At 37.2% G+C, this 15,198-nt stretch overlaps 1 protein-coding gene and 1 non-coding gene across 2 annotated transcripts in view; one reads left to right on the forward strand and one right to left on the reverse strand.

The window, feature by feature from the left end:
• The window catches only part of LOC149811618 (serine carboxypeptidase-like 18), a 39,700-nt gene that overhangs the window by 4,792 nt on the left and 19,710 nt on the right, over nt 1-15,198 (reverse strand). Inside the window, exons 7-8 of the mRNA XM_089992886.1 lie at nt 1,713-1,837; nt 909-1,022 (exon numbers count right to left, since the gene is read on the reverse strand). Coding sequence (XP_089849012.1) covers nt 909-1,022; nt 1,713-1,837 — 239 coding nt within the window. The remainder of the gene's footprint in view (nt 1-908; nt 1,023-1,712; nt 1,838-15,198) is intronic.
• On the forward strand, nt 2,891-2,964 carry TRNAN-GUU (transfer RNA asparagine (anticodon GUU)). Its single transcript has one exon. It is a non-coding gene; the product is annotated as a tRNA-Asn (tRNA).

Genomic DNA, 15,198 nt, shown 5'->3' on the forward strand with positions numbered 1-15,198 from the left:
AATGAGACACAAACGACTCTAGAAATTATAATTATAGGCACAAGCTGTTTTGACTCAATCGGGATCTCATAGAGGGTTCAACATGGTCGAAATGCTAGGATCAACTTTTGGATCAATCATGCTCTTTTATAAAAACAAAACAAAACTTTTAACATGGTTTTAAAACCTAGTGACTCGTCACTTGGTTCGTCCTTGAGTGACTCATGACTTTTTATCTATCTATCTATCTATATATATATATATAATATCTATATTATATAGTATTTTACCAATATATTATATATAATATGCATTATATGATATATATTTCTTATGATATATTTAATGTATAATTTTATTAATAAATGTATAACCATATTTTTATATATAATATACATAATATTTATATTATATTTTATATAGTATATATATATATATATATATATATATATATATATATATATATATATATATATATATATATATATGACTAGAACGAGTCAGACTATGACTCGGTTGAGTTTTGTAAAAACTGAGTTCCTTGAGTTTTTTGACCAAGTGATTGGGCGATCCACTAGTCACTGGGTTGACTCGGTGAGTTTTTAAACTATGATCTTGACCACTCATGGTATATATAGGTCATCACGAACCTCTGATTTTTCAAGCCTTTCAAAAACCTGCCTACATGTTTTAATCACACAATCCAAAAGCTAATTTCTATTAAACAAAACATATAGATCACAAATAGATGATTATGTTCATGATAAACAACAAAAAAATTTAAAAAAGACAGGCATTTGTATCTCATGTAGACATGACCAAATATAATCCTCATTTAAATTGTAATGCCATGCCACAATGAGCGATTAGGTTTGCATATCCAACATTGAAATATTTATATTCAACATTGAAAGTAAAAAGAGACTCACCCTGCAACTTGACCGCCAACAAACCAAGGTCGCCATTCGTCAATGATGGTGTAATTAAGAGAATTTATCCATTCCTCTGTCTCGATATGCGGAATCATTAGATCATGATCGCCACTATCAAAATATGTAATTTCATCAGTAATTGTTTCAAATATAGTCACTAGAATATCAGAACTAATGTGTGAACCACAATTTTTATGGATTTTTTGTTCTTTTCTGATCTTGATTCTAACCGTATGGATGTGATCTAGATGCTTGGTTTTATAAGAACATAAACTAGATTTTTTTAAGGCTTTAAAATCAATGGCTCATAATCTTCATAAATATTCAAGCATTCAAAAATCACATTTTTTCATAAAAAATACACGATCCAATGGTTTATTCCTAGCAAATTCACCATGCCAAGCACATCCACATGGTTGGATTTGCAAAAAAAGAGTTGGAAATGGCCATATTTTTAGTTCTCATATTCTAGTGACTCAGTACATCCATACTTATTACTTAATCATTTCCTTTCTTTCATTTTAGAGATGCCCAAAGAGACTCTAGTCTTGAGTGATTTTGAAAGGAAAAAAGAAGAAAAGAAGGACAAAATTATTCCCATTATGCACATTATCTAATGTTGACTATGGTGTTGATAATTAACCTATGGCCCACTCAAGCTCCACCTTCCTGGTTAGTGGTGACCATGGTTTGTCACTTGACATGGGAAGACCATAATTCGGAAGCATATCAATAATGTTAAATTTAAATGCACGAGTTTTAGAAATAAAAATTTTCAAGGATTCTGAAAATAAATATAACCTGTAAACAAGAAGTTGGTAGCCTTTGCTAGTGAGAATGTGATGACACTCAATGACGCTTTCAACTTCATCATCGAAAATACCCACAATTGATTTGTTGCACCTATACCATTCGACAATTGTTCCCTGAAAATTATTCAAAAGAAATGAGATGGATTAAGATCCTTTAAAAATAAAGGAACTTTAGAAAGCTAGATATGATTACCATTTACAATATTTTTGTAACTAAACTAATTCAATCTGCACATGATAATGAGCTGCACCCATTGAAAAGGACATATTTGCTACGATCAATTGTGCTTACAATCAAGTTCGGTCTTGTGATAAAAGTTGTCATGACTCAATCTAACCTTGTTTTTTTTGGAAGGCAGTTAGGTAGACACCTACCAGTAATACAACTATACCATTGGGTTTTGAACCAGCAACGTCCCAACACAAGGTAACGTGCACTAGCTGCTCTTACCAGAGCCCTCGTTGGTCAATCTAACCTGGTTGGTATGGCCAATTTAGTGGGAATCGATCCTTGAATATTTTTCAATGAAAATATATGTAAAATTTTCCAAAAAAAATCGGTTTTGCTAAGTCAATTGTAGGTATAATCAATTGAAGCAACTATTAACCCCATCTACGATGCATATACATGTGATGATAATTATATTTGTGAATATGTATGGAAGCATATCCACGCATCAATTTGTAACTTCAAGCAAAGATAATACAAACTGAATCAACCATGCAATGAATATATTAGATGCTATATATTAGATGCTATTTTTAATTTGTGAAAAAATAAAGCTCACTGCAGCAGACAATGCCAAGAAGCAATTAATTTACCAATATAGTACTGATATGCTATTAAACTAATATTGACAGAAGTTCATATTGATAGCTATTAAACAAGTTCATTGGTATGGGGCTTGCTCTAGATTTGACCTTCATGCAAATGGGAGGTCTCATACCCTCAGATTTGAGATCCCCAAAATTGCCTAATTCCACAATTTTTTGGTTGGTTCAGAAAATTTTGGATTTGAGATACTAAGTTTTAAAAACACACCTTAATTTTTTTTTTTTAATAACTGGGGAAAACCACCTCTCTCACTCGCAGCCACATTGAAATAAAGATTGTAGGTTCCACTTTTGCCCACCAAAGATTACACTCAGCTTCAGCCTCGTGGAACAGCTGAAGTAGCTCAGTTGGTTGGAGTGTATGGCTGTTAACCATAAGGTCGAAGGTTCAAGCCCTTCCTCTGGCTTCAGCCTCGTGGAAATGGACGTGCTTATGCGTTTTGAGATCGTGACATCGCCCTCAACTTAGAGATGTTGATGAGTCACCTCTACCACATGAGCTTAGCCAATGCCATGCATGCACTAAAAACCAAAATGTGAAAAGGTACATAGAGTAATTTACTTAGGCCTCGTTTATTTCATGCAAATTACATGGAAAAGTACTGATGTAATCCTTTCCCACCACAAATGAAACAAACATCAAATCATCATGGTCAGAAAGTGTTGTGCGCTAATATGCACCGACCACTTTTTATGTGTAAATCCTCTCGTACCTTTCCTAACATGAATTTTTTAGAAACCCATGCCCATTGCCACGTAAAGCCTCAAGATTTATTAATTTAAAAGGTAATAAAAGGCTTCCATTAGTCACTCATGGTTAATTCTGCAATAGAATAAGCACGTATGATGGTGGTGGTCTTTAAGGCTGGTAAAAGAATCAATCAGCTGGTGACTCCGCCTGGTTTGATTCCTCACGAACTTGTTCATGATTGGTCCACTATTACACCCTTCTCTATGTGAACATATGTCTGTGTCCATGAAGTAGCGAGTGCAGTGGGGATGGATCAGGGGTGAAGATGTAGACAGTTCGAAGGTGGTTTCAAAACCTCCCGCTCGTAAACAACCTTTTGACGATTCTAAGCAATCAACTGCAAGGTTCGGCTGCTCGAACAATGGTAAAGAGCACTGATATTGTCAAACCATAACACAGGTGGTGTATGAAGAGGAAATCCAAGTTCACGTAGGAGAGTGTAACAAAAGCAAATCGGAAGCAACATAGGCCAGGGATTTATAATCGGCCTTTGTACTAGAGCGAGCCACTATTTTTTGCTTGTGGGATGACCAAGAAATAACATTCATACCAAGAAAAACTACAAATCCGGTGGAAGATTTTCTATCATTGGGACAACCAGCCCAGTCTGCATCTGAGTAGGTGCTGAACTGAAGAGAAGATGATGATTGAAGTAGCAGGCCATGATGCAAAGTTTCTTTCAAGTAGCGTAAAATTCTTTTGGCTGCACACCAGTGAGCATCAATGCTATGTTAGGATGAGTAAGAGAGAGATATTGCAGGCCACCAACAATGTTGTGATATAATGTGGGATCCTGAAACAAAGTCAATCTAGCTTTGAATAACTTGGAGTAGGAACTCATAGGAGTAGAAACGAGTTTGGCATCGGTCATGTAAGCTCTCTAAAGCAGATTAAGAGTGTATAATTGTTGAGAGAGAGTCATGCCAGCTGAAGAATATAACACCTCAATGCCAAGAAAATAACTTAGCTGCTCAAGATCTTTGATGGAAAAAGCCACACCAAGATTGGAAAGCAGGTTAGTGATCTCCGTTGAGGAGTTGCCAGTGATTATGATGTCATCCACATAAACTAATATATAGATTATGAGACCACCCTATTGAAAAATAAACTGAGAAGCGTCTGATTGGGAAATAACAAAGGCATGAGAGACCAAATACTGGTCAAACTTGCAAATATGATGAGGGAATTATCAATGCACAAAACTAGGCAGTTGGCTCATGTAAACATCTTCATCTAAAAATCCATTGAGAAAGGCATTATTAAAATCCAATTGAAGCATATGCCACTTAAAGAAAACAAGAGACAAAACAACCCGAATTATGGTGGGTTTAACGACGAGACTATATGTCTCAAAAAAATCAACCCCTTCCTCCTGGTGAAAGCCTTTGGCCACAAGGTGAGCCTTGTAATAGGCAATAGAACCATCTGCATATCTTTTAATGTGGTATACCCACTTGGAGCCGACAACATTAAGTTGAGGCTGTGGTGGAACAAGATGTTAGGTGTGATTATGTAAGAGGGTTGTATATTCATCCTCCATGGCAGAACGTCAATGTTGATGCTTGGTGGCCTACTTGTAGGTGGTAGGCTCAGTCTTTAGAAGCAGAGCATTGAAAGTAGTATAGGCAATGGGGTATCAAGATGCAGAAAATGATTTGGATTTAAGCGAACCCGTCATGAAATGAGTCACCATCTGATGAATATGATCATGTGAACGGTGGATAGTAGGTGCAGATGCAGAAGGGACATGCTAAAAAAGAGTCAGCGATGGGTCAGGTGAGACAGGCACGAGTGTAGGAGAATCAAGTGAGTAATAATCAGTGGGCGCAGGTGTGGAAGACTCAAGGGTCGAGCTTAGAACTTGCTGGTCATATGCAGAGTCGGTAGCGGATAATGTGGGGATGATATCGAAGGTGGGCAAAGGATTTACCAAGACCACCATGGGAAAGATGCCCCATCGTGCGAGATCAGGCTCCAATGAGGGAGACAAAACACATGGTACGGTACAAAGGGACTCGTCAAAGTACATATGATGAGTGACATATGTGCGAGAGGTTTAAGAATGAAAGCAGATATGGCCTTTATGACAGAGGGGGAAACCTAGAAAAATACAAGAATTGGTTTTCGATTGGAACTTAGTGGAGTTGTAGGGGGTAACTAGGGGATAACATATACACTCGAATCCCGAAGATGATGATAATCAGGTGACTGGTTTAGGAGGAGTTCATAGGAATATTTTTGTTTAAGCACTAGGGTGGGTAGGCGGTTGATAATATAGACCTCTATTCAAAAAGCATCAACCCAAAATTCATATGATAAAGAGGCATCGCTTAATAAACTGAGCCTTGTTTCCATAATATGCCTATGTTTTCACTCAACCAACCCATTTTGCTCGAGCGTATAAGGACATGAAGTGATGAAATATACCATTGCACTTAAGATAATTCTCGAACTCACCACCATTGTCTGATTAAAAAGATTTAATATTGAACCCAACTTGTTTTTCCATAATAGATTTGAAACCTTTGAAATAGTCAAATAATTGAGATTTTATTTTTAAAGAAAAGTGCTACAAAAAATGACTAAAATCATCCACGATTAACAATTAAAAACAAAAATCTTCACAAGAGGTGACAGGAGTTGGTCTCCGTATATCGGCATGCAATAGTTCAAGAGGTTGTGAATTACATGATAAGGAACATCCAAACGAAAGTTTATGAGCCTTTTCAACAAGACAGTGTTCACAAACCTTTTTACTCTTAACATTATAAAAGGAAATAACATTATTAGTTTAAAGAAAAGAAACAATCTTCTTATTTGCATGCCCGAGATACTGATGCCATAGATGAAATGTTGATTGATTCCCTGCATAGGCTATCATCATAAAAGTGCCACTCACTTTAATTGGATAGAGTCTTGTGTTGGTTTTCGTCCCCTGAAGACGAATCTTGCCTATCTGTAGATCCTTGACAATAAATTCAAACGATGTGATTTCGAAAACACAATCATTATCCTCTGTGAATTTAACCATAGATAATAAATTTTAAGCAATGTCAGGCACGTGAAGGACATTCTTTAAATCAACTGTAGAGCCTTTAGAAGATAAAACCAAATCACCTACATGAGAAATAGGTAATGTCTTACCATTCTCTATCATGATAGATTCATTGCCTTGATAAGAGAATTTGTTGGCGAACTGCTGGTCAGACATGGTCAGATGATTGGTTGTACAAGTGTCAGGATACCACTGATCATCAGTAGATTGTTGTAATGACATAACGAAAAATGCCTTTTGTAAGGACGAACTTGGGTGGTTCAGGAGAAGAGCCATCAACAAACCTAAGGAAATCTTTGCTCATTATAACTGATTCTATTTGAGATCTCCAGAGAAGGTAGTTTTTTTTATTCAACTTGATTGATATGAGACTTGCGACAACATTCCACTGGGTTGCAACAATATTGGAAGCCATTAAAATGCTCAAAAGAACTTCACACTTTGATACCATAAAAAAATGAGAGCAACAGAGAAAAACCTACTTTTTCTCACACGTAACTAAATATTACCCATTTTATAAAGCTAATGGTAATACATAAGTTACAACTAGTAAATACAAACTCAGAAACATTTATTTATGTTTCCTGCTTACATGAAAACAAATATCTATTTTTCAGGAGGCAGTTAACATAATAACAACATTAGAGGGATCGACTGGTAACTCCAAGATTTATCCTGGAGGATTATCATTTAGAGTTATCGATTCATTTGATGAGCTGGTGCTTATCTTATCAAAACACACAAAGTGCAGGCGCAAAAGGGGATCGACAATCATAGGATAAGAGGACACCTCAAATGCAGCACCGAAAGATAAGCGACATTGTCGAGTGGTGAAGGAAGGCTCCAGTTTACCAAGCTGCCAAAGGTGATGAACATGTACACTTGAAAAACCAAACAACTGGCAACCTAGCCATTTTTTAGCAGGCAGTAAAGAATGGGCCGCATCAAAAACACCCCAAAACATGTTTAATGGAGGGGTCACCCATTGGTGAGGCATTAAAGGCTGCAACGTCTCTTGCCATCACACATATGGATGTGGGTTTTGCATCAACCAGACCCCTGGTGTTGTTGGGAGAAATTGAGTAGGTTGAAATGGAAGTGCTTGAGTGTCTGAATTGGGTGAGTTGGTGTATTGTACGAGAGCAAAGTTTTACTAGAAGCATGCACTGTTTTGCAAAATTTATAGAGAAGTAGGACTTGGTTGATTTGCACATCTTGGGTGGGTTGTTCACTTGGTCAAATAAAAGGATGAACCCTTGTTTACGGAAGCTTGAAAGATTCATCGTTAAAAGTGGGTGGTGGGAGAAAATGCATGATGGTAGAGCATTTATGGGGCCGATATCAATTTAGGACAATGAGGCCATAATGCTAGAATGGGGAGTCCCTACAAAAAGCTTTTAGATTTGTTAAAAGAATAGAACTTGTCAAGAAGTTTGATTTTGCATAAGGAGTGGAGGCTTGGGAAGAGGAGTTAAAATCGTTCCAAATAAACATGATGATTAAGGAGTTCGATTCCGCAAAGGGAGAGGCAAGACAAGCAGGCTATGCTTTATTTCGAATGACATAATAGAGTAGCAAGCAAAACAAGAAATAAGAGAGCTAAGGTTCACTGGATAAAAAATGAGGACCAAAATACAAAGTTCTCCCACCTAGATGCTTCCTCCCGAAGGCATAAAAATTTTCACCCCTCGATGTCAATTGGGGAGCGCACCTATGAGAGTGAAGATATCATTGGTGAGGCCACAAGATACTTTCACGATATGTTCAAAACATTATTGACTCAAAACTTATTTGACTTGAATGAAGTGATTATGAATGTGTATGATGAAATGGCTAGAACAATGATTAATGAGCCATTTTTGGTGGATGAAGTAAAGTTAACAGTTTGGGAGCTACCAAACAATAAAGTATAGAGGGAAGGTGGGTTTTCTGTCGAGTTCTTTAAAACGGTGTGGCCAGCATGTAGGGAGGAGTTCAAAGTTGTATTTGATGATTTTTGCAAAAACAAATGCTTGCCTGCTCGGTGGGGAGAGTCTTTCTTGGTACTTGTACCTAAGGAACTGAGTGACTTCAAGATTGAGAAATTCAGGCTGATCTCACTGTTGCACACCCCTCTTAAAGTGATCACAAGGGTGTTGGCTTCTTGACTGAAACAAGTGATACACCAAGTGGTTAGACCCTCGCAATGTAATTTTGTCCCAAAGTGCTCATGAGGCATTTCATTCAATGCATAATTCCAAGAAGAAGTCATTTTTACTCAAATTGGACCTTCGAAAGAGATTTGATTTATGTTAGGAGTTTCTTTTGCAAATCCTACTAAAAAACGGAGGTGGGTGAGAGTTGAATTAAGTGGGTCAGAGTAATATTGGAGTATTCTTTTATCTCAGTTTGATAAATGGTAGACATGGAGCATTTTTTAAGCCTAAGAAGGAGCATCATCAAAGGGACCAAATATCCCCTCTTCTCTTCGTCATAGCCATGAAGGGCCTGAGCTACATGCTTCAGCAAGCCAACAAGAGTGGGTTGTACAAAGGGTAAAGTTTTTGGGTTTGAAAATTTTCACTCACATTCTTTTTGCTTGATGTGTTGATTTTCGAGAAGCTAGTGTGAAAAACATGATAAACCTAAGAAGCATTCTTAAAGTTTTTTTTGAAATTTTAAGGTTGAGAATCTTCGTTGCCAAGAGCAGCGCAAGTGTATTTCATGATGAATGTGGTGATATTACAACCATAGCGAAGAGGATGTTCCAATGTGAGGAACAAAAATTGCCTATGAGATACTTAGGAATTCCTTTGCACGAGGAGATAATGAGAGCCAACTCACTGTCATCGGTCAAAGACAAAATTCAAAGTAAAGTAGAGTCATGGAAAGTAAAACATGTGCTCTCCACTGAGGCCCAACACTTCATGAGCCTTTTCGCTATTCCCGCATCAATGATAAAGAACATAAATCAGGTCATCAAGCGATTTTTATAGGGTGGCCACCCGGACAAGGTGGTAAAAGCCCTTATTAGTTGGAAAGTGATCACTATGCCACTTGAGCATGGGGGCTCGAGGATCAAACAACTACGCCGATTTAACAACTCTCTATTGATTAAATTATGGTGGAAGATAGCAAATGAGGAGGGGATGGTTACTAGTGTTCATCGAATTAAATACGATCTCTATGTCTGACCTTTGAATTGGATTGAAAGTTCTAAATGGAAGATGATGTCAGTGTTTTGGATGGGCGTAACACTGCCTAGTTAGGCATAACCCACCTAGGGGTCAGTTACAGAGGGAGGAGGGGCTGTTACCCATCTCTCTCTCCCACATATGGTAAGTGAGAAGGAAGAGAGGGGAAACGCCCCTCAATGGAGGCTTGAATGGAGAGGGTGTTGCCCTCTCTCTCCCATGTTTGGAAAGTGCGAGGGAGAGAAGGGACATGTGCCTCTTAAATGAGGCAAGAGGGGGGTAACGACTACCCCTCACCCATGGCTATAAGAAGCCATGGGTCACCTCTCTCCCCTCTTTCGATTTTGGCACATGAGAGAGAGAGAGAGAGAGAGAGAGAGAGAGAGAGAGAGAGAGAGAGAGAGAGAGAGAGAGGAGAAGGCGCAACAGAAGCAAGGAACGTCACTGCCCACCAGGTAAGCACCTCTTCCCCATTTCTTTGAAAAAAAAGGGGGCTGGCAACCGTGTGGTTGCCGGTGATTTGCAGAGGTGCAGGGTCAGGGAGGACCCTGCCTCTGCTATTCATATTGGTCATGAGGCACAAAGGGGGTTCCCTTTGTCCTCACAATCGGCAACCGAAAGGTTGCTGATGATGAAAAAAAAGAGAGAAATGACAGGGGCAGAGGGCAAACCCTGCCGCCAGCCATTCATGGTGAGGAGGCGTAGAGGAGTTCGTCCCCTTTTCCCTCACCATTGGCTAGTTCTTGATGGTTTGAGATTTAAAAGAAAAGAAAAGAAAGAATGTGGTAGTACCACCGCGTTCAAGTGGATGACAGGAGAGTGCCCTATAACAATCGTCGGCAATCATGAGGTTGCCGGAGGCAGCTGCACAACGAAGGAGGGAGATAGAGCCAACCCTGAGCATCTGGCATACTCAGTCTGCGCTTAACGACATGCCGCTCGGTCTGGGAACGACCCAGACCGAGTCGATTCAGCAGACGACTGGGACAACTCAATCTAGGTGTGGCCTGACTGAGTTAGGAAAAGAAAAACATTTTTTAATAATAGACTGAGTTGGGCCTGTAGAATGAACATACCAAGTAGGGTATGGCTTACCTTTCGCAGATTGATAGAGTTTGAATAAACCAAGTCGGGTCGGTTTTCTTGGTAGAACAACTCGGTCTGGATAGACCGAGCCAGATCTATAATCTGGGTAGACTGACTCAGTCTGGACATACCGAGTCGGGTCTGTTTTCGGTGAATTGATGTGGTCTAGACCGAGTCAGGTCTGCTGTTGGCAGACCAACTCAGTCTAAATCAAGTCAGGTCAGCGTTTGGGTTAAACCGACTCAGTCTAGATCGGGTCAGTCATGTGTTAGAAAAAAGGGATTTTTTAGATATATGTATATATATATATATATGAGAATATATGTATATATACATGCATGCAAGCAGATATGGATATGCACACGGAGCCGGGTGAAAATCAAGATGGTGAAGACCTCGATTTCCTCAATACAATTCAGATCCGGGTTTGGATCCAAACTTAGATAGGATCTCATGTACATAAAGAGGATCCAAAACTAATTGGATCTAGTTGGGGTTAGTTCAAATCCAAGCCATTTCCATAGTTGATGCCATACTTGTGCCAAACCATCACAAAAAGGATTGGATCAGGCATACCAGATCCAAGATTCAATCAGGTTTATAGTTGAAAACTTAAATGATCCGCTTTGGAGTAAGAGTGGATCTGGATATGGAATTCAATTAAAAGATCCAATTAAACTAAATCTAAACTGTAGTGAATGCGAATTAGGTATAGTGTAAAGACAAAATAAATTGAAAAAAATTATATGAACCCAATGATGGTCGAAGAGTAAAAAGACTATTTTGCCCTCAATATGCTCAATTAGTAAACAAGACATAACGTTTCACTTCGATATCGGATTCAAGTGATTTTTGGATCCTTGGATTCTTCTCTTCGAGTAGGATCCACTAGCATGGGACATGATGACAAACTCTAAGAAAACAGAGCCAGAGTTTGGCATTAAAGCCTAAGAGTAATTTCATAATTTTTTGCAAAGACGAGACTTTAAATGACAATACAAAATTTTTGTTTATTTCAGATAAGAACTTGCAAGAAGACTAAGGTTATTTCTTAGAATTAGAATTTAAGCATTTCAGGTAAGTGAATATTTGCAATTTTTTCCTTACTTAAATAAAGTACAAGCTAGTTAGTTTAAGCATCCTTCAATGTGATTCCATGTGTTTTAAGTATGTTAGTTTTATCTTATTTTGAACAAAAGAACTGTTTAGCATGCTTAGAAATTCATAACTTTGATGTTCGGTATGATGCTTAAATATGATGATACGTGTTACATATTTTTTGATTTATAACATGATTTAAATTATGAATATATCCTGTGGAGATAATCATGACATTACTGCATATATAAGATTGATGTATGAGTTTAAGAAATGAGTATAGAGTTCTAGGATAGGATCTGTCCTAAGGATGTCACACATATGCCTTGGGAGTAAGTGTCATGACTTATTGAGTTGACTCTGTAGTGGAATATTATCCTTAAATATATGACATGTGTATATGTGTTAAAAGTCATTAGTGGATATACATTGATGATTGTATAAGACACTAACTTTAAGAAATGAAAGTTAAAAAAATAATGTGCATAGATTAACCACACAGAGAATGATAATAAACTCTACTAGGTGAGACATGGTCTAAGGCATTGTTTGGGGTGTGTACATCGTTCGTACCTTGGGATTTGCTCAGAAGTTTCTAGGTAACCCTTAAGGGTTAAAACATTGCCCACTAGATACATGTAAGATATAGCATGAACCACAAAAGTTTGGGGGAAGATATAGCTCCTCGACACCTTGTGGTAAGTATTACTCCTTAATTACCTTGGGGGCAAGTATAGCCTCTTGAGCTCTTCGGCTAGCTACTAATGAGCACTTTGTGGCTCTTAGTGAGTAGCTGCAACACTTGTGTCTATAGTCTGGGCCGATTTAAACTATATTGTTGTGAGTGGTTCATATGTCTAGCTAATATCATAGATTCTGAGTTGTCTACATGGGTTGCTATAACAAGGAAGCTATTTTTGAAATAACCGCTTAGAGTAGAATGCGAATCGCTCTTTTGAAATTGATAACAGAGAACGGTAAATGAGGTAAAATCCATAAACAACATATGTGCTTAGTTAGCAAAATAAACTAATATTATGAGCTTAGAGCTCACTAAAGTTATAACGGTCATGTCTAATTTTTTAATGGAAACTTATTGAGTTGTAGACTCACCCCTCTCTTGGTTACAACTGTAGGTTCAAGGACTCCTGCCAACAGAAGGAACTAATCATGGACTTTGGACTCAACTACTACCTGACTTCACGACATTTGAAGTATTATTCATTTTACATTTTGTATTTATTTTGCTTATGTACTTGTGATATTTTTTGGATGGTAATAGTTATTGTCAATGGATGTATGGACCTTCAGATATTATAAAAAAAAATTATGAAATGGTTTTGAGGTTAATTTGGTAATTTCTCTTTGAGAACTAACGTTTACGAACCCGGGCTCAAGAGGACCGAGTTTGGGTCGTTACAATTGGTATCAGTGCCAGATTTTGAAAAAGAAAAGATTATGAAAAAAGAATATCATGAATTGAGGATTATCAAGATATTAAGGTCTTATAAGATGGATAATTTGAACCATCCAAGTGAATAAGTAGCAATGAGTCATAGGAAAGTACATGTTGGTTAGATCCAGAACTTAATGAGTGTTTCATGTTAGCAGGTATGTATGCTAACAATAGTAATAGCAATGAGAGCGACTGAAGGAGTGATAGGGGTGTAGGAAGGTGAAGGCATCCAAAGGTCATTCACATAGACCAAATGATCGTTGTCCTCTCACTTTTTGTGATAGCCCTTATGGACGTCTCTAGGGCAATCAAAAGTATGACACCTCCCACTCCTCCCCCGGCTTCGATAATAGTGATAATTGATAATTCATGAAATTCATATCATTCTATCACAAATTCTTGCATTAATATGTAGTTTTATGGCATAAGTATTTATGTTTATGATGTTTAAGGTATAAACAGGCTTCAGTTCAAATTTCGCTCAAAATCAATTTAAAATGAGAGAGATAGAGCTATTTCAAGGTAGTGGATCAGTTTTCAAGAAGATTTGGACCCAGAGCTGACCCAAAGCCTTCACCATGGACCTTGGATTAGATCCATACTCAAACCCATCCAAGATTTGAAGATCCAAGGTGAGAAAAGTCTGATTCACCCTCAAAGATAGTGCCTACAGGTAAATTGCAAATTTTAATAATTTGAAGGTGATTCTTAAAAATAGCTTGAATTGAAGACAAGTTTAGGTAATAGATGATTTTTTTATATAAAAAGAATGTTACAACAACCCTAAACTCGTTTGGAAGCTTTGGAAGTCATGCATTTCTTCTCTCATCTTCTTCTTCACGTTTTCTTCTTCCTCTTCTTCTTTATGTGTTTCTCTTCTTGTTTTCTTTTTCTTTTTCATTTTTCTCTGTGATTCTCTTATAAATCTATGTGTTTATCGTGTTTTCTTTTTTTTTCTTCTCGTTGTATTTTGTGTCTAGTCACTGCATGTACACTCTTTTGGAGCTTCAAATTGGATTTGGCATGAAAACGTCAATTATCTTTATTGATCGACGGCAGAGAATCCCATCTAGCAACCATCAACCATCTTTTCTTCTCCATCGATCTCCCCCTTCGTAGATTCAGCTCTGGGATGTATGCAGCAAGAGGATATCAATGTGCAGTAACAAAAAAAAAGGTGGGTACGTGTTTTAAAGGAAGGTGGACTGCTCTCTTCTTCCTAAAATTCGTCGGATAACCCTTGAGGTAAGTCTTCTCACCCAATGCTTGTAGTTAGGCATAGAATATATTTAATTCAATTAGACATATAGTTTATTGTTAATTTGTTAAATCAATTTGTTAATTAAATTGTTTTCTTGTATTTTAGAAATGTTATTTAGATTAGATTAATTAGAATTAGATAAATTAGATTTACTTGAATATCGTTAATCAGTATAGTGTGTCATGCGGTTTTAGCGTGTCCTAGTTCATTTAAGTCATTTACTAATTTTAGTTCAATAGTAATTAGATTAAAATATATTTTTATCTTGCTATTTTGCGTTAGATTATGTTTTCATCCACATTTTTAGGATTAAATTAGTCGATTTTAGCTGAGTGTTTGCTTGAATTAGTGGTAGAGCACTTGGTGTGCAATTTAGTTTTTCCTTGTGTTTTAAATTAATTTCTAGCATTGCATCATCATGTTAGTGATTATTTTTTAGTTTAGAATTGATTTTAGAATAGTATTCATTCTTATTAGTATTTAATTAGATTCAATTACTTAGTTTTAATTGAATTATAGTTAGAAATAGAAATCAGTAAAGTGAAACTCACGTTTTAGTGCAACATTTCATGTAAATTTTTGTAGAGTTTCATCCAGGGACAACACAGACACGTAACTAGAGGATATTGGCTAGGTCTATGCTGAAATCGAGGAGATTCTGATCTATTTTGACCTTGCCTATCATCTGCCCAAAGTTGACAAGTCCTGCCGAAGTCAGTTTTCTTTATTTGCAATTCGATTAGAATAGTTTAGTTTTTTTT

The sequence above is a fragment of the Nuphar pumila genome, chromosome 17, assembly GCF_984573655.1.
Source record: "Nuphar pumila chromosome 17, dmNupPumi1.hap1.1, whole genome shotgun sequence".
Lineage (NCBI taxonomy): Eukaryota > Viridiplantae > Streptophyta > Magnoliopsida > Nymphaeales > Nymphaeaceae > Nuphar > Nuphar pumila.